Here is a 26588-nt window from a genome sequence, read left to right as displayed (position 1 = left end):
AAGCTTGCACTGAAAAATAGTACTTATGGTATAAAAAGGTTATCTTTGAGACTAAAAAGATAGAATTGAGTGTTTTCATGGGGATATGTGAGGCAGTAGTGTTCCCTACATCTTTAATTAGTTACAGTAACAATGCATTATTTTATTGGCTATTTTCATACAGAAATAGAACACACCCTGGAACAAGAAGTATCATTTGTTATATGTATATTTGTCAGCTACGTTGTTATGTGTTCATAATACATGAACTGTAAGTGTTAGTAATAATAGTGTCTTGAGAGACTTTGGAGAGTTAGTATCTCACAGTAAAGCTGATGATTGAAATGTGACTGTTTTGTTAAGAAGCAATTAAATCCCCTGAAACTCCTCTGCAGGATTTTTTATTGTACCTTTTTTTCAAATTGGGTTAACCAGATCTGGCAGTTTTATGATTTCCCCTAATTTTTTCCACTAGATTTTTTTTGTTTTGTTCGTGAACTAGTATTCATTGCTTCCTTTATTCCAAAAATCTATACCAAATGCAGAAGATTTTTTGAATGTGTAGCTTTTTGCATCTTTTAAAATTGGTCAGATTTTCTTTCGAACATTCTTCCACATTGTTTCAATCAGGTGATATTATTAAAGTTGTATTGAAAAAGATCTAGTAGGACCATCAGGTGCTGTTGATGTAATGTCCATGTCACAAATAAATAGTGTTCCTTAGTGTAAATTCACTCAAGTGAGTTTAAACAGGAAAAAGACAGAAGACAGTTTCATGTGTAATTCTGAAATAACCTGTGTTAAATGATAGTTGTCATTTATCATTTTAACTGTAATTATAGTAAATTAATCTTCTTTCAGAAATAAACTTTGACTGTGCAGAATATCTCTTAAAATTAATCAAAGAACAATTTATTTGGTCTTTCATTTTTTTAGAGGGTGTTATCTTTATGAAGCCCTAAAATAACTGAAATGTATGCTGTCTGTTCGCTCTATTGAGTCGTTTTCATGCAGAGAATAACAACCTCGTGCCAATTTTGAGCTACCCAGAGGCTTTGCATTTTGTGTTTGAACTGCTTAAATATGCTGATGACTATCTGCATTTTATCATCCAGCTTTCCACATTCTTTATGTATCCAGCATAGTCAGAGAGGACTTTTAGTTGAATAAACTTCCTTTTAAAAAGGCATGAAAAACAGTCTTCACAACATTAGGTATGTATGAACTGCTAGAGTCATAAAATATTGAGCATCTGGTTATTGCAATACCCAGTGGATCTTTTTAGATGTGTATTCAAAGCACACATGCATAATTGAAGACATAGATCCATATACTTGTGTGCTCTTTAGCTGCTGAGCTCATAGTGTGGATTTAATTATATTTGACTTCAGTACAGTTGTGTATCCCTTCATGTTCCAGGTAATCTTCTATTTCATAGTAGTCCTTCATTGAGGAACAAACCACATACACAGCCAACCTTGAGCTTTATTTTGTTGTGCTAAATCTAAGTGGTAGTCAGCTAACTTCCAGTTCCACTTACTCCTTTTTTTAACTAGTAAGGGGTATCTGTGCATACAAACAATTATCCTAGAAAATTTTGGTTTGCAAAAATATGTGTGTAAAAATTGTGGTTGGTCCCTTTGGAATGTTCCTGCGATTGAAATTCAAGATAAAAATTATATGCCTACAGCCTATTCAATTTTAATTTGAACATATCTTTATACTCTCCCAATAGCTGAAGAATTTCACTGTAGTAGGAATTCCACTCTGGAAGTATTTACAATTAAGAAGGTGAACACTCAGGCTTGGGAATCAAATGGCATTACCTCTTAAAAGAAAACTAAATCTGTCTTCCAGCTCCTTCCCCAAAACCTTCAGTTCATGATATTATCTTGTATTTAATTGGTAAGATTAAATTTCTGGATGTATGTTGCTATGAAAATTGTCCCCAAGAAAACAAGGAGACACATGTTTCCTCACCAGTTTCGGTGATCTCTCTTCCTTGTGTTTAATTACAGTAATCATTTACTTTAACTTCGCAATTAATTCATTGCACTGCTTTGTAGCCTTCTGCTTTAGAAGTTTTGTGTGTTTGTGGAGGTTAGGAAAAGAATTTTTAAGTAAATAAATGCAGGTGATATTTCTGAGGAAGATACTGTGGAGAAGTCCTTTGTGGCACAGGAAGGCATTCCTGCTGTATGCATTCTGCTGGCATTGCTTGTCATACCATTATTATTTGTGTCCTCCCATACTACAAAGGCTGGATTTTCCGATTTCTTGTGTCCGTTTTGCACCATTGATAGAGTGTTAAGTGTATTTCTGTTGATGTCAGTGGACTTGCAGCTGCTAGCTGATTTATTCCCAAATGCTTACTTGTTTTTAGTATTATAAATACTATTTAATATATAAATTCTATTTTAATTGTGTAAATGTAAATAATTGAATTAAACAGCTCTGTTTCTTCTGTGGATTTGTATTTTGAGGTTAGCTAATCTTAATGTCTAACAAGGTGTTAGTTCTGGTAGTTAGGTGGTAGTTTGGCTTTTTACCTGTGTTTGAGACTTTTCTAAAGGGATTCTTGTTGACTGCTTCTCTGGCAGCTAGTAAAGCATTTTCTTGTAGTCTTGACTTCACGATCAAGTCGGGTGCCTATTTTTAGAAAACGTTCATTGTGTACTTAGCATCTCTGATACCTCTGTATTTGCGATGGTTTGGTAAGAATTGGCCAGGGTGTTCTGAAGTTCATAAAAGCAGAAGGAAATAAATACACACATAATGTCAGCAAACTCATATAAGCTTCATTTTTGTAAGAAACCAGGCTGGATATACCCTCTGAAGGCAGAGTTTGAAAAGTAATTCCCAGGGGCTGACTTTAAGGTGAAGTTACCCCCATCTGTTTAGAAGTTCTCTTACTTCCATCTCTCTTGCCCCTTTTTTCTTAACAGGGCGAAGGCGTTCCCTCTTTGCAAGTGGTTGCGCTGGCAAAGCCGAGAGTGCAGCCACAGGGAGCAGGCAAAGAGCGGCTCTTAGCTGAGTAAGAAGTGATGAAAGCAGTAACAAAAGAATAACAGATTTTTTTCAGTGGGATCATTAACAGCTGCACAACAGTGTGTCAGTATAGTACAGGAGTTGGAGTGGGGTGGAGATGAGGGTTGGACAGAGTAAAAGGAGTGGATATTGTTTCAGACAGCTCCTGACAATGGCCTGGATAACCATTAATGCTTTGTAGGAGATGCAGCTATATGTCTGTTCTTCACTCTTCCCATCTTCTGCCGTAGATGTATCCACTACCTTGATGTGTATATTTTCCAGTTTCAGTTATGAAGTCAAGTGTGTTGATATGATTTACGTAATCTTAGTTTACACTACTCTTGAGCCTTCATTGTACAATTCACGTCAGTGGTTATGCCATCTGTGTAAGTCAGTAATTAGATCCTCTTTATTTATTTTATGATGATACAGCATCCTTTGTGTGGGAATCCTGGAGTGTTAATAGCATTGTTAGCAAGAGATGTCATCATGCGTAGTGATTTTTATGATGTATTATAAAAAATGAATATCTTATTTTCCTCAGTGGAGTACTACAAACAAAGGACTCCATAAAGAACAAAGAGTGTGAAGAGGAGGAGACAGAAAATCAGCTGCTTATTTCAAATGAAATTAAAGGTAAATTAGCAGTACTTCATTAGTTTCATACTAAAATCTGTAGACCAAAAGAAGTGTGATATTGCTTGAAATTCTTCGTAAAACTGCATTACAGCTTATTTTCTGTGGCTGCAGTTTGCGTCCAAAAATTTAACAGTAACACTGTGTTTCTTTATCTTGTAATCAACAAAGGCTTTGCCAAGAACTTTATTGCAGTTGTAAAGATGAGTGCAAAATGAATAGTGGTATTAAAAGTTTCATTTCAAGAATATTTTTCCACTGACTTTTAAAAATACGTGCTTAAACCAGGCTGAATTGTATAACGTTCGGTTGTTGCTTCACAAGTGTACGGAAAGAAAGTTGAAGATGCCGCGTTTAGCATTTACACATTACAGGCATAATGCAAAGGTAAGGTCACTTATTCAGCCCGATCTCAGTCTGTTGTGCAGTCTGATACTTTCCAGCAGCCCACAAGCAGAACAGGCCCTTTCTTTTCATGACTGTTACAGAGGGATGGCTAAAATTTTTACCTCACTGAGAAACTGGAGACAGTCCAGTGGAGGGCCACCAAGATGATTAGGTGGTTGAAGGACTTGACATATGAAGAAAGGTTGAAGGAATTTGTGAGGGGAAGGCTTGGACGAATCTAGTCACAGTGCTCCAATAACTAAAAGGTAGAGACAGAGAAGATGGAGGTACTCTCTCCCCCAGGATGCACAGTGGTGGGGAAAAAAGGGAGTGGGCACGAGTTGCTTCTAACCATGAGAACAGTTGGAATAGCTGCCCAGAAAAGAGGTGGAATTGCTCTTGCTGGAAATATTTAGGACTTAGCTTGACGAGGCCCTGGGTAACTTAGTCTAATGCCCTGCTTTTAACAGAAGGTTGCATCATACGGTCTCCAAAGGTCCCTTCCAGCATGGACTTTTCTTTGGTTCAGGGATTCTGTGTGGTCATGTGTACTTGCTGTGTCTAAACTCTTGGCTGTTCACTGATCCAGCTGGACAGATAGAGGTAGCTGTTCATTATTCATTTTTATCCTCATTGTTCAGAAAGAATACAGTACAAATCCAGAACATCACAATCTTACATTTGATAATTATTTTGCATGTGTGAAACTTAGTATGTCAGGCTATTTAGTTACTAGACTGAGTCAGTGCATTGTTCCAGTGCAGCGTTTGCTGCAAAATTTTTATTCACTCGTGCAAGTTCAATGAGAAGCTAAATGTCTTAATTTCATAAATTAATTCCTTCTATTTTTAGATTTTTTTCTTCAACATTTTGTTGTGCAATGCAAAATTTGTAAGGCCTGTGTCAGAAATCTTAAGACTTGTGACTGTGGTTCTTCAAGGGATATGATTCTTACCTTTTAAGTGAGGTCATCGTCATAAAACCCTGGAAATTCTGCTAGACTAGTAGGGAATTGCATAAAGATAAAATTAAGGTGATGTTTTATTTGTAATTATTAACCTCTAATACATTTGTTTTTATCTTAAAACGTTGTTTGTCTGTCAGTGCTTTTCAGATCTAAGAGGTACTCTAAAGAATGTGTAAAGTATGAAAGATGCCATCCATTACAAGAGCTGTGCAAAATATGTAAAAAAATACAGGTTGTTACAATGTTTTGAAACATGATGTAGTTCAGAATTCTGGAGAAAATAAAGCATTAAAAGAAAAATCTCTCTAAAGCAGATAAAAGAAAGAGAGCTTTTGGTCATTTGAAGTATTTTGTTTCAGCAGAATGGAAACATACTATTTTGATGTTGACTTTGCATTATCTAACACAATACAAAAAATTTAAAATCAAATAGTTGGCAACATTTTAAGTTCTCTGCAGTTCTTTTATTCTAAGAACACTGGCCTGATTTTGTGAGTCTGTTCGAGTTTGGCAGAATAGACTATTGGATAAAATTTCACCAATAAGCTCTGCTTACTACTTGTAGAGTCTGTGTAGAGTCTTGCACAATTAGATTTATAATGCTAGAGCACTTTCCTACATTGTTGTGCAACAAAGATATCCTTTTTACTTCCCTTTTATACACACAATTTTGTGCCATTATTTGTTTAAATGTGCCTTAATACTTAATCTGAGGATGGAAATGGATGACTGAGTTCTTGCTATCATAGTCATGGAAAGCTCAAGCTAAAATAATTGCAGTTGTGCAGACTGTTGTGAACTGTGACTACTGGTACCTGTGCTGCTTGTGCCTTTTTTTCTGCATGTCACTTACATTATTATTCTTCAGCCTACTTTCACCATGCTCACATCAGCAGTTCTCTACTGATAATTCATAAAAGATGTGCTGCTGTATTTCTTTTTTGGGGAGATTATTTGGAGTTAACGAACTCTACTGAAATCAGGACCCCTTCATACTAGATTTTTTTATGAACACAGATCCTGAGTTTAAAAACCTGATACGTATTAGGAGCTAGAACTTGCACGGGGCAATGAACAGTCTTAATGGTCTCTTGTTAATGCCAAAAAGTGTTTGACATTTAGCTTCTTTGAAACTAAAGGTTGTATTTTGTTGGAAGGTAACTCACTAAGAAGATAGAGGTGAATTATGGAAGACATGGTTCAGGGAAAAGGCTGCATAAAGTATGAAGAAAAATGTAGAGGCAGGTGGGCTAATGCTGAAGCAAAGTGTCAGCAGAGAAGAACAGTGGTCAGGGTTAAAAGTGTGAACTTACTGAATCTGATTCTGCTATCTCGCGTGGAGCTGGCAGCCAGATTTTGTTTCATCACTTACCTGGTTCAAGGAGCTCTTTGTGGCTCTGTGATGAAACTGGCTAACCCCTGGTGCACCTCAAGTTACTGTTCTCCTAAATGTCCACATTGAGCCATAGACTGGAGTACATCACATGTTTTCTCTGGCACACAAACACAGATTGCCTCTCTATGGGAAGAAGGGCTTGCAGAGCGAGGAATAACAGAGCATGAGGGCAGGGAAAACTATTAGATGTCTGATATTACAGACATAGATGGTAACCAAAGTACTGTGCTTTCCGCTGTCTTTTGCAAGAAGTTACTCACAATAAACCTAAACTTCCTTTTGTCAGGGTCTGGTTATACCTGCTGCAGGGTTGGGGGCTTTTTTTTGTTTTTTGCGTAATCACAGAATGGTAGGAGTTGAAAGGGACCTCTGAAGATTATCTAGTCGATCCCCCCTGCCAAAGCAGGGTCACCTACAGCAGGCTGCACAGGACCGCGTCCAGGCAGGTTTTGAGTATCTCCAGAGAAGGAGACTCCACAACCTCTCTGGGTAGCCTGTTCCAGTGCTCCGTCACCCTCAGAGCAAAGAAGTTCTTCCTCATGTTCAGCTGCAACTTCCTATGCTTCAGTTTGTGCCCATTGCCCCTTGTCCTGTCGCTGGGCACCACTGAAAAGAGTGTGGCCCCGTCTTCTTGACACCCACCCTTAAGATATTTATAGGCATTTATAAGGTCCCCTCTCAGCCTTCTTCAGGCCGAACAAGCCCAGCTCCCTCAGCCTTTCCTCGTAGGAGAGATGCTCCAGTCCCCTCATCATCCTCGTAGCCCTCCGCTGGACTCTCTCCAGTAGCTCCTCATCTTTCTTGAAGTGGGGACCCCAGAACTGGACACAGTACTCCAGATGAGGCCTCACTAGAGCAGAGTAGAGGGGGAGGAGAACCTTCCTCGACCTGCTGGCCACGCTCTTCTTAATGCATCCCAGGATGCCATTGGCCTTCTTGGCAGCCAGGGCACACTGCTGGCTCATGGTTAACCTGTCATCCACCAGCACTCCCAGGTCCCTCTCCGCAGAGCTGCTCTCCAGCAGGTCCGCCCCAAGCTTGTACTGGTGCATGGGGTTTTTCCTCCCCAGGAACTTGGGGACCTGTGCTTGCCCTTTTGCTCTGTCTAGTTGGGCAGCTTGGCACTTTACATGCACCTTTTGTGCTGTTCGTCTTACCTGTGAGGCAGATACCACACAGGGTGAGAAGCAGAGGTATTTTTTGCCCCTATCTTCAAAGGCATTAGGCACTGAATTCCTTTCCGTGTCGGTAAATAGGTCTCTTAAATGTGAATAGATGGAGTACAAGGTTTAGCATTATGTAGTGTCACGTTAGCAAACTTATTTTCTGCTAACCTCATTCATAGCCAGCTGAACTGTGTTTGCTTGAAGTTTTTCAAAAAAACACAGCACGGACAGATACCCAGCGTAGGTTTTTCATCTGGAACTGTTAGGATTTGACACAGCTGTAAGTTATTGAAAATAGAGACATATGGGATAGATAGGTAACCTTAGCTGTCATTGCTGCTATGCACTATGTGTGTACCTGTATGCTCTTAACGGATACGTAAGTTTAAATGTGTGAAAATGGAGTGCAATTTTCTTGGAGTTTTCTTCATGCAGTATTATTGTCTGCTGTTTATGTTACAGTATCAACATATTACATGCTTTGTGAATGGAAAACAAAACAAAAAAAGCTAAATACTTGTATTTTCAACTCTAAAGAGACCTGTTTTAGAAAGAAAAGAGGGTAAGGATGGGGAGGGGATACAAGGGAACAGTGAGAAAAATACTGTTCGGTAAAATAGGCTTCACACGCAGTGTGCTTGCTGCCTGACAAGACTCTTTTCTTTCTCACTGAGATTTTTCGTGGCAGTAGAAACTCTAAGGAACATTGGAAGAACAACAGTGAAGTGTAAACAGACACTTAGGAAACTCACTTCCGAGAGTAAGAGTATGATGCTAGGAACAAATTAAGGAATCTAAAAATTTAATCAGTGGGCTGGCAATACTAAATGGCTTAAGAGTCAACTTCTGAATAACCGACAGTGATAAGAAATGAGGAGAAGTCTTGAAAGTAACAAAAATTTAAGCTAGTGGAGCAGAACAACACAAGCAAATGTAATCACATCTTATATTGGCCACATTATATATTCTAGACCAGTCCCACTGTGCTGGCAAAAATCTATAATAGGAATTTGTGCCCTAGTTGTAGAGCACAACGGTATGAAAACTAGAACAGCAAGTAAAGGGAGAACTGTGAATAATAGCAACTTCCCAAAAATGGAAATAAAATGGAGCTGTAACAGAAGTGAGCAATCCAAACAAAAACAGCACAGAGATTTGTGAGTGTTTGCATGAAGCTGTGTTAGCAAGGAATATTAGGCATAGGTTCTTTGTTGGCTGTTTCATTCAGAAATGAATTCCAGAGGTATTCCACAATTTTACTTGGCAATTGGGAAGCATCGAGGCCTGAGTTCATAGCAGGCCTGTTGCTTTTGCGTTTGCAGTGGATCTAAATAAACATCGATGTCTTACGCAGTTTGACATCATTTGAGGTATGCCTCTTCACTCTTTCCTCCTACACACATCTGCAGCTGCTCCTGCTCTCCAGACAGCAGCAGCAACAGCAGCCTGTGGCTGAAGCCACCCTCCCACTAGTACATTACCTTTGAGGCCAGTGGGATGGGAGCTCATTCCTTCCGTTATGGGTAAGTGAGATAGGAAAATGGGAAACAACCTTGTAAAAAACCCTGTAGCAGCACAGAGGAGTTAAATGTTATTTTCCAAATAAAACATTCAGTTAAAGTGGGAGCGGGGAATTTGCAGACATTTGTGTTTTTTCCTCAGAAGAACTGAAAAACATTTTGTTGTGGATGAGGCATAAATGTTGTGTGGGCTGGAACTGTACAACTGATTCACTTCAGTTTTGTAGCAGTGCAGTGCTGCTTTTGATGAAGTTATAAAAGCTTAACCCTGAAATTAAGTTAGTACTTGTACTACTGTACATCTATTAAATGTGGGTGTGATTTATTGTATCAAAATATTTAAAATTATTTCACCTATGTTGTGGTTCGCCAACAGTTTTGTAGGCATAGAATTGTGTTGCACTGGAAAAGACTTTTTCCCCCTAAGAGTAGTTACATTTATATAGAGCAAATATAATCACAGTCATACTAGTGGAAGAACAGTCATGGTACTCCTCTAATTCTGGTTTAAGCAAACCTGTACATCTTGTGTAAGGAGGCTCGTATATATCGGTAGAAATGAACGTGCTGTTGCTGTGACTGTTCTCATCACTGACTGAGGGATTTAATGTGTGCTTGTTGTTTCCTGTTGTTGAAGATGTTGAAGAACCCAACACACAGAGGCTTCTTTCTCAACCAGTTATTGTGTCTTCCAAGTTGCAAATCCCTGGCCTGCCCTTGCGCTGGGAACAGCAGAGCAAGCTCCTTCCAAGTGTAGCTGGGATCCCAGCCAGTAAAGTTTCTAAGTGGAGTACAGATGAGGTAAGTTTCTTGTATTTTACTGCCACCACTCTTGAAGTCCTGATTGATTCAGAGCTTTAGATTAGCACCATAGATTAACAATAATTAACTCAGAGGATTAGATTCAGCCACTCCTAATGTAATATATCCCAAAAATACCCGTTCAGCTGCTGTCCAGCCCTGGAAGCAGTAAGTATAAACCATATGTGTACAGATAGGTATAGATATAGATAAATATATATGTGTATGTATATATATTCACTGGGGTTAAAAAAGGAAAGAAAAGTGCTAAATGTATGGCCCAGCAGATCAGGTGCTCAAGGTCTACACTACTAACGTCTAACACCCGTACAGACATTCTGGAGGAAAGGTTTAGGGGTCAGCATGGACCAAGGAACTATTTCTGGTGCATAGTTTGGATGTGGCACACTGTTTTGGAGGATGAGAATATAGCGCAGAGAGCAAAGGTATGGATGTGGTCAGGCCATGACACCCGATTTCAAGATTAGAGCTCTGTCACTGTTGAAGTATGTAATAATGCTTGGACAGACAGGGTCTAGTCCCTGCTTTACTTTCAGAAGTAGCTTTGACTAAGGCAGTTTTCTGTGCAGTCAGATCTCCTCCGGTCGGAGAAGAAAGAAGCATGAACTTTGAAAAGGAATTTGCTAATCACTGTGCTGTGAAGAATAAAGAAGAGGAAGGCAGCAACCATTTTGGTTTGTGAGAAATGATTCATCCAGAGAAGATTCATGGTTCTGGATCTGCCTGGATAGAATAGCCTGAGAAATTTTGAGGGAGTAGCCATATGCCACTCTTAGATGTCCTATGGACAGGAGTGGCATGTGCTGTTTTAGTTTGCGGATTTTGTGAATCCTGTCCTTAAACACCCAGCTGCATGACTCCACGCACCTGTAGAAGAAGGTGGAACACCTAAAATGAGGCTGTAAGAACAATGGCTAAAAAACTTCACTTTAATGATTGTCAACCTTTAGGACCATTTTGAGAAAACACCAGTCTTACTAAATCTTTTGTTGCATACTTTGGTGGCAGGTCTCTGAATTTATACGGAGTTTACCAGGATGTGAAGAACATGGGAAGGTGTTTAAAGATGAGGTGGGTGAATTTTATTTCAAAAAGACACAGAGTACAAAGCTTGGTGGAAAGATTAATTATATGTCATTAAAAACACAGATGAAGTAGCACGATGAGGTGTATGTTTAAAGTCAAGTGCAAATGTATGGAAGATTAGGTTGGTTTGCAGGTCATGGAGTGGGAAGGAAGTAAAGAAGATAAAACTAGCGAAGTGCCAGCCAGGTCTCTCGTGCTTCTCTAGCTTTGTTACTGCAACTGAAATTACTTAGAACAAACTGTAGAGGAGGAGGAACTTTGTGATTTATTACTCTTCTCTCTTAATCTGGTTTGAGGAAATTAGAAGTATGTTATTTTAGTTCTGCAGGGTGTTAATAAGTAGAATAAAGCAGAGCCATGGTTCAGGATAACTGCCTCTTAAAGCAGTTTCATCTTGTCTGATCTCACTTAGCTCTTGATGCTTTTCCTCCTGATATAGCCAGTTGATGAATGTGGTTTGAGTGAGCGGGAAGTGAGAAGATCTGAAGGCTTCTGATGAGGTTCAAAGCAGTGTGTACTCACTTTGTGAGCACGCCAGGCATGCATTTCTGGCATCCGAGAAGGTTGTTGTGCCAAAGTTGTCAGTAGGAAGTGACAGGGCTTTTAGATATGGTAGGCCTTTGTAGGCTAGGTTGGCTTTTTCTTTTCCACTCAGAGATTTGTTGCTCCTGTTAATGCTTAGTTTCAAGAAGGCTGTTTGATCGCAAATTGCCAGAGTCACAGAATCACAGAATCACAGAATAGTAGGGGTTGGAAGGGACCTCTGTGGGTCATCTAGTCCAACCCCCCTGCCGAAGCAGGGTCACCTACAGTAGGCTGCAAAGGTTCTTGTCCAGGCGGGTCTTGAATATCTCCAGAGAAGGAGACTCCACAACCTCCGTGGGCAGCCTGTTCCAGTGCTCCGTCACCCTCAGAGGGAACAAGTTCTTCCTCATGTTCAGACGGAACCTCCTGTGCCTCAGTTTGTGCCCATTGCCCCTTGTCCTGTCGCTGGGCACCACTGAAAAGAGCTTGGCCCCATCCTCCTGACACCCACCCTTCAGATATTTGTAGGCATTTATAAGGTCCCCTCGCAGCCTTCTCTTCTTCAGGCTGAACAAGCCCAGTTCCCTCAGCCTTTCCTCATAGGGGAGATGCTCCAGTCCCCTCACCATCCTCGTAGCCCTCCGCTGGACTCTCTCCAGTAGCTCTTCATCTTTCTTGAAGTGGGGAGCCCAGAACTGGACAGAGTACTCCAGATGAGGCCTCACCAGGGCAGTGTAGAGGGGAAGGAGAACCTCCCTCGTCCTGCTGGCCACACTCTTCTTGATGCACCCCAGGATCCCATTGGCTTTCTTTGCAGCCAGGGCACACTGCTGGCTCATGGTTAACCTGTCGTCCACCAGGACACCCAGGTCCCTCTCCGCAGAGCTGCTCTCCAGCGGGTCCACCCCAAGCCTGTACTGGTGCATGAGGTTATTCCTCCCCAGGTGCAGGACCCTGCACTTGCCCTTGTTGAACCTCATCAGGTTCCTCTCTGCCCAGCTTTCCAGCCTATCCAGGTCACGCTGAATGGCAGCACAGCCTTCTGGTGTATCTACCACACCTCCCAGTTTGGTGTCATCAGCAAACTTGCTGAGGGTACATTCTAACTCTTCATCCAGGTCGTTGATGAAGAAGTTAAACAAGACTGGGCCCAGTACTGACCCCTGAGGGACACCACTTGTCACCAGCCTCCAACTAGACTCAGCGCTGCTGATGACAACCCTCTGAGTTCTGCCATTCAGCCAGTTCTCAATCCACTTCACTGACCACTCATCCAGCCCACACTTCCTGAGCTTCCCTAGGAGAATGTTATGGGAGACTGTGTCAAAAGCCTTGCTGAAGTCAAGGTAGACAACATCCACGGCTCTCCCTTCGTCTACCCAGCCAGTCAATAGTTCAGATGTTTATCCCAGCCAGATCACCTGAATGGGCAAAGTCTGATACTGTAATATCCCAAGTCAGCCTTTCAAGTGAAGAGCAGTTGTGGTACTTGGACTTGAGAAGGCACCTCCTGAGGAAAATGCATACAGATGGCCCTACTAATCTCCTGCGACAAAAGTTTTCAGGCTGTGCTGTAGATTGTAATGACTATTACAGTTACGTATCAAAGGACTGATCGGCTGCATCTCTGGGCATTTTGCACTTGCTTAGATTTTAGGCATTTTACAGCTGCAGCAGGTACACAGCCGAGATCATCCCCTGTGTCACTTGGGGTGTTTCACCAATGAATTAAGATCAGTAAAAGCTGGTGTATTGCTAATCAAGCCAGCAGATGGGAAGTGCCACAGAGATGGATGAATCCTAGACACTTTCATTCTCAGAGGTGTAAGAAAATACTTCCCTTTGTTAGGATTTAGCCTCTCAGGCTTTTTCTGTGAGTAGTGAATTAAACCTCTTCCAGTAAGGCCAACTGCCATGGACTGGCTCGTATCAGTAGGTCTTTCAGTAGGTAGAAGGTGCCTCATCCTGCTTCTATCAAGGTAGTGCAAAAAGCTGGGCATCCCCCAATTCGCACACTTCTGGTTCTGAGCCCACCCAGTCTGGCTTTGTGCACAAAATGAGTAGAAAGTAATTGTAGTAACTGCGTGATGCTGTTCTCACTGCGGGGTTCCTCGGCTAACAGTGCTGGGGTGTGCCTTGCAGGCTTCCTTTGCAGCGTGTCTGTTTCAGAAAGCTTGTCTTCTAGTCCTACAGAGACGTAATTACACCGAGTTTATCTCAAATTAGTGTCTTTAAGCCTAAGTAGTGCTCCTAATTTAACCACAGTTGGCTGTTAGGCCTAGCTATCCTGCTTATGTTACATTGAAAACTTACTGTAGATGCCTGCGTGACCTGAAGTTTACACGAGAAGTGTTGGCCCCGCTGAAGCCCTTGGAAGTGAGGGCCCTGTGGCTCTTCATGTTTGGATTTAGCACTCCTACTAAAGGAGGATATTTACTTGTAATGCCTATTAAAATAGCAACACCTCAAAGCTGTCAGAAAAAAATAGTGTTTTGAAAAGTTGTGTTTGTATCGAAGAGGCGGTTTTATGTAGCCTGGCCCCTGTTTCGTTTTAATTTTTTATTTAATGAACAGAAAGGGGTGATGTGAAGGGGGGTCCAGTTCTGTAGCTGGGAGTGAAATCCAGAAGCTTTCTTATGGAGGCTTGCATAAAAGGAGTAGCTCAGATGTTAAAAAGCATTACTGTGCTGCAGTACAGTTGAATTCTACTTCATTTACCTATTTTACTTTTCCATAGCTTTTACTTTATCCTGTCAATATGAAAATAAGAACTGCTTAGCTAAAAATTAGCCAGGCAGTTGTGTTCCAGCAGGAAGACAGACCATCATCCTGTTCTTTTGGAGTAGCTGATCTGTCTGAAAGGTTGAAATCAAAGCTATCCTGAAATCATTTGAAAGTGTTTGTGTTCAGCCTTTCCTTTACACTGACTGAAATTGCTGGGAATTTTCTTTTCATGTTTTCTGAAACATCTATACTGCTATGTTGTCAGACCTATTAATAGGTTTGTGTGTTTTTTCTTTTAAAGCAAATTGATGGAGAAGCATTTCTGCTAATGACCCAATCAGACATAGTCAAAATAATGAGCATTAAACTGGGACCAGCCCTAAAAATCTTTAATTCCATTCTGATGTTCAAAGCTGCAGAGAAAAACTCACACAATGAACTTTGAAGATAATGGAAAATGTGTACAAGCCAGCTTTCTCCACTGGAGCTCATGTTTTATTCAAAGCACAAGGACTCGCTAGGACTGTTGAGTAAGGACTCTCAGAAAGGAAGAAACCTACGTTCAGCACTGGTGGGCTATTTATATTCTCCTGGAGCCAGTACACATCTGAATCCTTCTGGGAAGTGTTCAAGCTTTTGAGAAGGTAGTATGTAACAACCAAGTCAGCTAGTCTTATTTACCAAACTAATGGCCCTAATTCTCCATGGATGGTTAGGATCCCTAACTTTCTCTGGACGTAAAGAAAACCTTCATTAATTATTTATGCTGTATTATACAAGGGAACGTTAATATTTTCTAAGAATTCTTGAAACCTTCTTCACGTGCTCATTTTACTTTTCAAAAGCTTTTACTTCATACTATCAAAATAAAAACTGATTAGCCAAAAATTAGGCTACAGGTAGCCAGATGAGACTGTTATGGCTAATATGTATTTGTGCCATAGTTTAAAAATGAAACACTTAATGTTACATACATGACACTTTATGCTACAGCGTATAACTTTACAGATTATAAAACTCTGTTTGCTTGTAACAAAAAAACAACGAACCTTGTTGGGGTAGAAATTATAATGCTTTTTTGATAACTGAATGTTTTTACTTTTGCACGATTACAAAAATGTTATGTGAGTTTTTCCACCAGCATCTTTAATGTATTTTACCAAAAGATCAGTATAGAGAAGGCTGCAACTGAAAAATAAAGTTTGACTTCATGGAAGACTTTTCATTTATGCTGCACAAGAGTCACAGCCTTTACATGGGAGCCTGCTACAGTCCTTCGGCACATGAAGGAAAATACGTGTATTTTGAGGTAAGGATATTAGCAAAAAAGAAAATACATTCATTCATGTCTGCCCATGCCAGTCTCCAGTGTAGTTACCACAACAGTGGAGAAAAACAGTGTGCTAAATCTAGGACTGCTACTCTGTCTTCATATTCAACATAGGTTTGTTTTCCAAATGGTGGAAGAATTATTTCACTCACCGCTGCCTAGTTGGAAGGTCCGATTTATAAATGAAGAAGGCATAGGGGGAAAGACAAAGCACGGAGGAAAAGGATACTTAAACGTGTGTGGTGCATCGGCACATCCGAGGTGTAAAACGCCTGCGTTTCACTGGGTCGTTAGCAGGATGCGGATGCCACCAGCAGGGACTTGGGTGAGGCAACCTTCTTTCTTGGAGGATTATAACAATTTGTCAGGGAAAGTCGTTGCACTTGGTATATGTACACGTAAGATGTAAACCAGATGCACTTTAAATGTGAGAAAGCCTGGCTACCCGTATGCTGAGGGCTGTTCCAGAATGTTACTTTTGCAAGAAGAGCGAGAAGACTTGGATCAAGATTTTTGGCATGCCTCTTCTTAACGCTGCGGTGGGCAGTTACTCAGCCTTTAGAGCTGAGAACAAACAGAGCATTTCCGTTGCACAGAGCTGGGAGAATTTTGCATCTTCCCACAGATTTTTCTAGGCTGTTCTTTGGCTGGAGTTGCTTAAGATTTCAAGAACTCTCTGTGCCCCTTCCAGATCGTGTAGGTGACTGGTACCTGCCATAATGTGAGGTGAAACAGGGTCAGTATGAATTCTGTTAATTTCCTTCCATAGCATTGCATAAATAATATTTTTACATTTTGTTCAATATTTGTACATTCAAATTGCACTCTTATTGTACTACAATACAAATAAAACCTGAACTGGAGCTGTCTGTTACATTTGTGTGTGCCCAGGACTCTCAGATGAACCCGGCTGTTCCCGAGGGTGGTGTAGAGCAGTTCCTTATAGCTCAATGTGGCCATGAGTTTAAAAGACCACCTTGGCTACTGCTGTCTGCCCTCTCCCTAAACACTTACTCCTAGGGCTCACAGGCCACTTGCTCTCACAATCAGAATCCCCTTTGGGCCTGGATTTTGTCACTGGCAGCAGCTGAAATTGCTCTTGCAGGTCACTAAAATGCCAAATTCTTCTGTTTTCTTGCCTTCTGTCTTTCCATGTAGTTTATTTTCCCTCACTCTGTCATGTCTCTCTCGTGTGCAAGCTCTGTAGCTTGCAGTGAGAACCAATGAAGAGATTTGCTGCTCGACAGAGATTACTTGGGGATGTTAGCAGGTCCCTGAATTTTTATATACCTACTTACAAAGTACTGTGGTTTAAGAAATGGGTTTGAATTAATACTGTTTACAAGATGTAGACTAAACCTCACTGAAATGGTAGAGCCCAGCTTTTTATTCATACAGCTGTCACTCACAGCAGTGAGGATATGCATAATGATCCTTACTTTTGTATCCCCTGTGGTAGCAGGGTGTAACCACCTCTGTTACAAAAACTACACCCAACAAATTGACTCGGAAACTGAAAACACTCAGGAGACCTACTGAATCTTTAAAATGGCAGTTGGTATTGTGTTGTATGTTGTGTTGGAGGTAGCCCAGCTGTCACAGAGGTAAAGGATGTCCCCTGATTTCCATGAGAGCCACATGAAAAATGTTAAGACTTCAGCAAGAGGGTCTGGCCATTAAATGCAGTGATCTCCACTCATACTGCAGGGTCTCCCGCTGTAACCTCTGCACTGAAGTCACCCCTGCACAGCTGGGCTTTACTAAAACTTCTTTGGTCTTCTGTGCTGTGTGTTTGAATGTTTAAAGAATCGTGGTGACCACAAATGCTGCTTTGCCTACACGGACATTTTTAGAACTGGTGGAATATTGATCTCTTTAGTCAAATGCAGTGCTTTAATAAAAAGCCATTTTAATTTCTAATGAATGCAATGGGTCATGTTTGCTGGCTGCTGCTACTGTCCGTCACTAGACCTTTGTCTGAAGCCGTCCACTGTCGGGCAGTAACCCCTGTGATTTCCAGACATGGAGGAGTTAAGAGGAGCATGTTGGGGAGAAGAGGCGGCTGTGGAAGAAGAGAGGAGAGGGCCTCCGCTCTGTGTGGGCAGATAGGAGAGTCACCATGTGGAGAAGGCCAATTTGTTCTGGGGAACAAATCCAGAAACAAAATGAGGCATTCTCTCCCCAGCGCCATAGCAGTGGTTACAAATGCACATGGCAGCATCCCAGATAAGTCATTCTTGCTACTTGGAGAGCTCATCTCAGAATCCCTACTTAGCAAATTCAGGATTAATGTTAAAAAACCACAAAGAGAAAATAATGCTTCATGCATAGAGAAAATAGGGAAAACTCATCATCCTGCAAATTATAAATCAGGCCCACCATTTTAAAATACAAAATTTATTACAGTAGGCTGTCAGTGGTCATCATGTAATGAAATGATGATAACAAGTCTTTAATTTGTGCCACTTCAAAACAGCAAAGTGCTCACATTAACTCACAAGTGTGTTTTTTTAAATTTTGACAGTCAAAAGACTGTCCGAATTTTTTAAATGCTCCATATGGAAAAATAATACATGACACATACAGTAATCTAGAAAATTTTATTGTCTCTAATGCCTCTAGACTGCTCTAGAATTTCCATTTAAAATAATTAAAATGCTTGGGTTTTAAATTTAAAAAAGTAGCCAGTACAATAAAAAACTGGGCATTATTAAACACAACAGAGTTATAAATACACATACACTTTCACCAGAAAGAATGTTACTGATTTATCTTCACAACAAAGGGATTTATTTTGACAAAATGCCAAATGCTCCCGAGCAGAGTGCTGTGTTACACTGTCAGATACTGGGATACGTGGGTACCTCCAGCCCTCTCTCTGCCTGGGTAGGGAGGGGTGCTGGGCTCCTCGCCCCGAAGACCAGGGACTCCAGGAAGTTGAGCGTCCTGTGGATTCTGTTTGGGCACGGGATATCAAACACGTGAAATGCAGCCACCAGCGCGGCCAAGGCCATGGTGCAGTCATCGAGCTGGGCTAGCTCTTCTCTTTCCACATACAGCGCAAACTCGCATGAATTCATACTGAAGGGATTTTTTACTTCCAGCACTGGTGTCACCACTTTCACCTGATTTGTAAAAAAAGGATATTTCAAATTATGTCACAGCATCACTTTGGTGAACAGGTCAGAGAAGTAAGCAAGCGTAATAACACTGCTTTGAGTTTAGTTAGTACTTCTGTAAATATTTGCCTTCTACCCAGAAGGCAGGCTAGTGTCCTCCTCCAGGAACTAAGCCGAGCCACCAGAAGTCTGGGTGGTGCCCCCAGGCAGCTCATAGGAGGAAGAGAGACCACGACTGCGGGTGCTCTGTCTCCTACCTCCTCATTCACTGCAGCAAACAGACTGGAATCATCTCCAAAGACATCTGGCAGGAGTAAACATGCAGCCGTCATTTTCATGTCTGTCAAAGGCAAGGATTTCTACTAAGCGACAAATCAAAATGTTCCACCACTGCAGTTATCATCCTGGAAGAGCAGACTGCAGCCTATGAAACAGTTAACAGCTCAGCAGTGGAACTGTTCTGTCTGTTTTGAAGAGCAGTTTGTACCACAGTGAAGGTTTAGGTGCCTCAGCTGGCAACAGGCAGTAGTATTCAAATCATTCATGACACTCTGCTACTCAATATTACAATTAAATTTCTCTCACAATAAGTAAGTAGGCCTTTGGGTTGCTTCTAGTGGAGTTTGTGAGCTGAGTAACCCACCTGTCCCCAGACTCCTCTCTCCTCAGTAAATCAGATGTCTCCGGAGAGCCCTGTGGCCAAAGGACTCCACTTCAAAGGCTGTGGTACAAGCTGGTGCTGCAGGACCTTCTGGGGTGTGGTACCTGCTACCCCTCTGGTTCAGCTACTAAAGACTGTAACATCTCTTTTGCAGGTCGGGCTACTGGTGTCGTGTGTTTTACTGACCCTATCGTGTTAGGCATTTATTATCTAGGTGCCAGGTCAAGTGGTTTGTAAGAATAAACAGGAAAGTAAAGGCCTTAGGACTTTACTAAGGTATAAGAAAATAGGAAATTACTTACAGCATCCACAGCTTTCTAAGGCCAAAGGTATGAGTAGAAAGTCAGTAAAGGCTTTCAGGATTAGGCTGTTCATTGACACTTCTTAATCTATCATGAGCTATTGAGTACTTGTGTTTTTAAACTTGAAGGAAGAAAACCCCAGTATTTTAACCTACTCTGCTTCTTTAAGAAACAACCTAGTAATAAAGAGTGAAACAGCTGGAGGAAACACATGTGTTCATACTGTGCCACCTTTGATTTGACATTCTGGCATTATGCCTGTTTGATGGAAAATGACAAAGCAGCACTTCTTGCGGAGCTAAGCTCGGGCATAGGCATCTACAGCTGCAGTTTGGGAAGAATAAAGATTCTGAGTAACTCAATGAGTAATTCCTCCAATGTTTTGTGCCTGCAGAACTGCACTCCCAGACTTTTCAGATCGAAAGAATCGGAGTGGCAGCAGGTGCTCGCTCCCTCACCTCGCAGCCAGCGAGCCACACATGTCGAGGTACCTGGAACTCTTTGCGTGACTGGTACCTGCGTGCCAGAGGTGCCAGGTTGTGCCCTGACTCCTCCAGTGTGTCTCTGCAGAGACGAGGTACTTGAAACACAGGTACTGGTAACTGCTGCTTCCATTACTTCACTGGGATGATGACTTCAACCGTGGAAACAGTACCTCTCTTTCTAAAGGAAATTGTGTCGTTTTTTATGGCACTATTTCTGAACCAGAAAATTAGCTTTCTGCATGTATTTTTAGAAAATAATAAGGACTCTTTTACATATCTAGAAATACATAATTTTGCTCATCTAGCAATACTTACTTTAAGGCATTTACTAACTTTATCAAACCTGCAGTCTTTTATTCAACAGAAAAAAAAAAAAGAAGCTTCAATACCTGACTAATTTTCCTAGTCATTTATTAGCTTTTATTCTGAATTCTTCCACATCACTATATATTTTTCAAGTAACTGTGCCATTTTAAAAATGTTTTTGCAGTAAAAGTGGAGCTAGTCTAGTTACATAAGAACAATTAGCTACAACAAAACTTGGATATTCACAGCATAGAAGATTTGTACTGACATTTCAGAATGTCTTCCCCTGTGTGTTCCTTCAGATTTTCTTGCAGCATAATGTTAATTGGATTATTCCTCACCACATACAAAGATAATATGTTTTCTGAATAAATCTCCAAGATCTCAACAGTTTTCTTATAAATGTCCATGTGTCTGAGAAGCTGGAACTCCCTAAAAAGCTAAAAGAAAAACAAGTACTTGGTATTATTGCAATCCTCAAAACCAAAACTGAAAACAACACAAGGTGCACACTTTGAAGCCAGGATAAAACTACCTCAGTAAAAATAAGATTATAAACTGGAGGGCATGGTTTCATTTCTTTTCACACCAGGGAAGAAGTACATCAAGTAACCCTCAAATACTTCGAATAACCCCCTGGTGTTATGTGTGGCATGTTTAACACAGGACTGGTGAATCTTTTAAAGTGGGGTTAGCAGCAAAAATATTAGTTAGATTAAAGACAACAATGTTGATGGATACTTCACTGGAAACATCCAGTAAAATACCTGCCTACGGTTGTACCACATCTGTAATACAGAATTCAATGTCATTATTAAAAATAGCTCTGTTACCTGATAAGGGCATCTTAAGAAAGGAAATAGGCGAAGAATGTCTTTTAAAGGTGCCTTATTGGTGATCATCTTTCTCCGTATTTCGATTGTCACATTCATTCTGTTATCCACTTCTTCCCAGTTCCTCTGAGTTTTCATATATTCTTCCTTAAGCCACCTTATATGTACAGCCATTGCACTGCCTTCAAGATGAACAGGTTCTTCCTATCAAGAAATGAAGGACAGAATTGTAAGAAATCAGCTAGGCTTTTTATCTGATGTGGCTTGTATGATTTGAGTGTAGTCAAAGTGTAGTCAAGCTCGGCGGAAAGTACCTGTAGTGTGGTTTCCGTACCAGCTCTGTGAAGTCACCCTCGTATTCTAGTAGTTACATTAAGATCTGTTTTCATATAATACTATAGCTATCAGCCAAGTCTCCCAAGCTGACATTACATATTTGAGGCCATTCATGACATTCCTGTGCCTGTGTCCGGTTTACCTTATTGTTTATTGGAAATTAGTAGGCAGTTCTACTGATGAATCAGTGATTTGCAATATTAGCTCTGTATTATGAAGAGAAATAGTATTTTCTTCTTACTCATACAGATCCTAAAAGCAGGACAACTACCTTTCACATGTTTATGCAACTGAAGTATTTACCCCCAAGGAGATCAGCTGAACTTAGAAAACTCTTCATGGAAAGCATTATTTGAGCAGTTTGACTGTTAGTGTTTTCAGAAAGTTATTTTGTACTTGATGATAGTTAACGGTCTTCCTCAAAATTAGTATTATTGTCCCTGCTGTAATTCCAAACCCAGTAATTACCAAGAGGAGGAGTGGCTATCCGAAGCAGTACATCAGTGGCACTAGCTTGGGGCTGTTTAGTTTCTAGCAGAGGATACAGTGAATTTGCTCATTGAAATGAGCTGAGATGACATACAGATGTACTGTTAGTACAGTTACCACTCTCAAGCTGCATTTACACTGGCTTTTCCCGTGTGTATTGTCACTGCTGGAGCTGTTGCCTGTGTCAGTGGTGGCCTGTGGGTCAATGCCAGAGGGAGTTCAGACACTTCATCTTCTTACCCAGAATGTTTGAGAAGGACACAGAGCTGCAAAACATGCAACATCCAAAACTGGTTCCCAGTGCTCTGTATGTGCACTTAAACTTTCCAGTTTAACATCCTTGCTTAAACTGTGCATGTGGTATTCCAAGAATGGTTGCACAAGGTACACAATTAAAAAACTCTCCCTCCTAGTATATATACCCATGGATTTCAACAGCCATTGGGATCACATTAGAAAATCAGCCCTACATGCAGGATGGGTACCTACCATGACCCCCACAGGCATTGCCCTGGCCCTTCCTAGAGTGCTGTATTAGCACAGTCTGCGCTCTCTCTAATAGAGGAGCTTAGTCTTACTAGTATTACAACAGTAAGGTTTGCTTGTGGCAAGCTTGAGTAGGGATTCCTGTCCTCTTCCTCACTGCACAGGAACAGAGGTGGTGGGTCAGACGATTTAGTCCCACACCCTCCTCTGCCTGGCTGAGAGGGGCTCTGGGAAAAAGTATAAAGCAAGGAGGAGTGTGGAGTGGTACTTCCCTGCGTTCTGTGAAGACTCCACCGAACTGGGGTTCGTGGGCTCCCAAGGGTTATGTCTTTATAGTTAGTAGCCTTCAGTAGATTTTTTTCCTTCTGTTATTTCTCCCAGTCACTTTTCCAACTCTCATAAAATCATACCTTCCACAACACTGTGCATTAAGTTCAGCGGTTTAACTATGTGCTGTCAGAAGAAATGCCTTCTTTTGTTCGTTTTCTCCTGCTGCTTCTGCCTTCTAATTATCATACTGGATTCAAAACCTATTCACCATCTCCTTGCCACTGTAGTCTTATAGATATGTCATATTCCATCCTCAGCCACCTCTTTTCCAGCCAAGATTGTCCTAAGCTATTTAATCATGCCACATATAAAAGCTGGTCCATACTTCCAATTATCCTTGTTACTGTCTTGCGTATTTTCTAATTTCACTACAGCCTTTATGAAATGGGCACAGTAAAACTTCAAAAACTAGTTGAGATGCTGAGACACCACAGGTGCATACAGTGGAATAATGCACTCCCTTTTGTTTCTTTCTTAAATAATTCTAAGCATTCAATATACTTTTTTTGGAATTCTGCTTAGCATTGTGCCAAATTTTCTTTGGCATAATATAAAACTATAATTTTTGAATGGTACTAATAAGCTCAGAGACCATGACTGTAAATGTTGTTAGGACTGGGTTTTCTCCTTGTGCCTTTTTTTCATCTATCACTACTGAATTTTATCTGCTGTTTTTTTTTCCCTGTCCCTTGGTAACATGGCGCCCTTCTGCAATTCTTCAGGCAGTCTTTGTCTTTAATACCATTAGCAGCATCACCAGATGTGGCCAGCCAACTATTCTCCTTCTTCCACATAATTTAGAAGTATATTGAACTTTATAAATGAAGCATTAATAATCTTTTCCTCTGTAAAAAACAACTATTTCTGCCGAGCCTTCTTTGTTCTATCTTTTAATTGTTTATCCATGCAAGGACTGCCTGCTTATCCCCTCAGATTATATCCTTGAAGAGCCTTTGAAAGGCATGTGGTGAAATCTCTTCTGAAGTTCAAGTAAACTGTATCAGCTGGATTTCTTGGGTCCTCAGGGTTGTTGAGTACTTCAAAGAACTAATAAATTTATGAAGAATTACTTCTGCTTACAGAAGCTTTGTTGATTCCTTCCCAATGTGTTCATCTCTTGGGTCTGCATTACAGTTCTTGCCAATTTGGCCAGTAAAGACAGCAGGTTTCTTGGTCAGTATGTTCCCTAGCTCTCTCCAGAAACTCTAGAAACTGTCAGTAAATCAGCTACCTCCAATTTTCTAGTATCATGTTTCATGAGAGAAATTGCACATCACAGTTAGAAAATTGCCTATTTTATCCTTGGACACAGCTGAAAATTTTGCACAAATACTCGATCCTGGGAATGTGTTACTGCTCATTTAAGTGTATTATTCTGTAACCTCTTCACTGACACGGCAATCTGAGACAGGTGCCCTGACACTGCCTATGAAGGATGGTCCCAGTAACATGATGGTCTGACCTCCTCTTCTGAGAATCCTTGCAAAGACTGTCTAGGTTTCAGGTATGGTTTTACATTCTGTGAGCCCTCCTGCACCTGGAGAGTGCACCCTGACCACTTCTGTCCCTTGGCAGCATCAGCCTTCCTGCTTCTCATCTGGTTGAAAAAGCCTTTATGTCCAGTGCAGAAAAGGCAGACAACCAAAAAAACATTTCTGTGTAAAGTCTCCAGCAGATCGCTCACACTCATCAGAGTTCTGTTTTGCCGCTAGCACGGCAAGCTCCCTGCATCGGTGTTTGGTATTTTCTGGTATCTCAGTTATATTGGTTACTGACTGTAAATACCATTCTAGTATTCCCACATCCCCAGGTGGGCCGTTCAGCTGCCCCTTAACCTGCTGACTTGCACCAAGTTGGATGGACAGTCTCTTGCTTCAGCGTGACCGCTGCACAGAACCAAGGGTTGGTCCATTCTTGTTAGTCTCAAGATGTTCGTGCTTTCTCACACGTGCACACACACAAACTTGGAGAGTTGTTTGGGGTTTTAAAATTACATTTCTGTTTTTTACTCTGGGCAAGAGGCAGTTTGAAGTCTCTGACCCAAACAGCTCTGTTACTACTGGCTTCTCCTATGGGTCTGCTTCCAAGCCTCCTGCCCATAGAGAAGGAGCTTCTTCAGCCACCTGATGTGGGCACAGCAGTTCATTTCCAGAGGGGCTGTCACCTACAGTGCCTTACTTGCAGAAGCAGGAAAGCAAAACAAACTCAACCCAGTGTGCTGTAACCACAGACAAACTGACTGCGTTGCTTAGAAACAAACACCGAGGAAAACAAGTTGTGACCTTTGCTCAAGCTTATCTCCATCCCGCTTGTCAGGGAAAACACTGCTCAAGTTGATGGACTTTCCGTGTGGTCAGCTTTGTCCTTGAGAGCTAGTTTAGCTAATGACATTATTAATTAGCTAAATGAGGCCATTTGACATTTTTGTAAGCATCAACAGCAAGCTACCAATAGAAATACAGCAGTAGTATGAGGAAGAATTGCTGTCACACTTATCTACTAGGAAAGAAAAGAAGTGACGGAATGCCAAACTTCTTTGTGTAAATCATCCATTCCATATGAGTGACACAAGCAGAAGACAATGTTAGAATTAGTTTTCTTGCAGTGTTCAGACTGTTTAGAGCAATCACCATCTGTAATCTTTCAACAATTTTAAGCTGCACTTCTATTCTGGGCTAAAGAAAGGTAATTCTGAACTTTAAGCTCTTTAACAGAGCTTGTTTAAGCTAGTGGTCTATGTAATAGAAATACATACCCAGCCATAAAACACATCTTAAAATTTCAGTCAAGTAAGAGAGCTCCAGAAATGTACCAAATCTGTGGTAGCACAGTTTGGATACCAATTAATGGCCATTTTTCTACTGGCCTTAGTAGCCATTGCTGTCTCAGAGATTACTTCTTGTTTATTACAGTACAGTGGAAACATAACAAATAAAGTTCATGTACCTTGAGAATGGGCAATGGTAAGTATGATGTAAAACATCTGGGGTGTTGTAGAACAGTGCTGCATGCACTGAAAGAGCAAGTGAATACTCTGAGTTTGGTGACTCCTTGACTACACACAGTGGCTCAAATGCAGCGGCAGGCCTGTGCCTTGTAGATCTGATCATCTCATTTCATTTTGTCTCTGGACAGTTTCATTCCTACGATACAAACAATGTACTGTAGTACATAGTGCTATGTAAATACAGATTAGTTGACAGTTGGGAGGACAGATTTGCACGTCATTGCATATTTTTAATTCTAACTGATTTAATGCAAGTGGTGCGTATTTATCGGTCAAGAACAGAACACAGCAACAGGACCTCACGGGTACATTAAGCTCAATGGCAGTGAACATCGTTAGCAGAACCAGCGTGGAACTGAGAGAACAGTGAATTTAGATGTTTGTGGGTGAGTAGCTGTTTTCAGTCAACCTAGCTGAAAGTCTAAATGCCAAAGGCATTCTGATTTATGTTATTCATTATTCCTAAGCTTAGTTTCATTGAAATGAAATCTGAAGGGTTTTGACAGAGCAGGAAAGTTTGGCGTCGTTTGAATGTTACACAACTGATTTCTGACCTCAGGATTTGTTAGATTCCAACATCAAAAAATTTTTGTTTTTATTGAGAAATTACAAAAGATCATCCTTGCAGCAGAATGCGTTTGGTCCGTAACTGGCTTTACAAGTCCA

General features: G+C 41.0%; 2 protein-coding genes across 9 annotated transcripts in view; one reads left to right on the top strand and one right to left on the bottom strand.

Moving 5' to 3' along the window:
- Positions 1 to 16431, top strand: part of L3MBTL3 (L3MBTL histone methyl-lysine binding protein 3) — an 82605-nt gene extending 66174 nt beyond the window's left edge. For 7 of the 8 annotated variants that reach the window (XM_075414069.1, XM_075414070.1, XM_075414068.1 and 4 more), the window contains exons 19-22: positions 3554 to 3645; positions 9719 to 9882; positions 10912 to 10974; positions 14540 to 16431. In XM_075414069.1, coding sequence (XP_075270184.1) covers positions 3554 to 3645; positions 9719 to 9882; positions 10912 to 10974; positions 14540 to 14683 — 463 coding nt within the window. In that variant the 3' untranslated portion in view covers positions 14684 to 16431. The remainder of the gene's footprint in view (positions 1 to 3553; positions 3646 to 9718; positions 9883 to 10911; positions 10975 to 14539) is intronic. The other variant, XR_012763179.1, reaches the window with a different exon arrangement.
- A 1694-nt stretch (positions 16432 to 18125) lies between these two features.
- The window catches only part of SAMD3 (sterile alpha motif domain containing 3), a 47332-nt gene continuing 38869 nt past the window's right edge, over positions 18126 to 26588 (bottom strand). The window contains exons 8-11 of the mRNA XM_009931972.2: positions 21275 to 21478; positions 20710 to 20881; positions 18945 to 19027; positions 18126 to 18693 (exon numbers count right to left, since the gene is read on the bottom strand). Of these exons, the coding sequence (XP_009930274.2) occupies positions 18409 to 18693; positions 18945 to 19027; positions 20710 to 20881; positions 21275 to 21478 (744 nt within the window). The 3' untranslated portion in view covers positions 18126 to 18408. The remainder of the gene's footprint in view (positions 18694 to 18944; positions 19028 to 20709; positions 20882 to 21274; positions 21479 to 26588) is intronic.

This window comes from Opisthocomus hoazin, chromosome 2, assembly GCF_030867145.1.
Source record: "Opisthocomus hoazin isolate bOpiHoa1 chromosome 2, bOpiHoa1.hap1, whole genome shotgun sequence".
Lineage (NCBI taxonomy): Eukaryota > Metazoa > Chordata > Aves > Opisthocomiformes > Opisthocomidae > Opisthocomus > Opisthocomus hoazin.
Note: the sequence above shows the minus strand (reverse complement) of the source record. Positions and strands in the feature narration are given on the sequence as shown.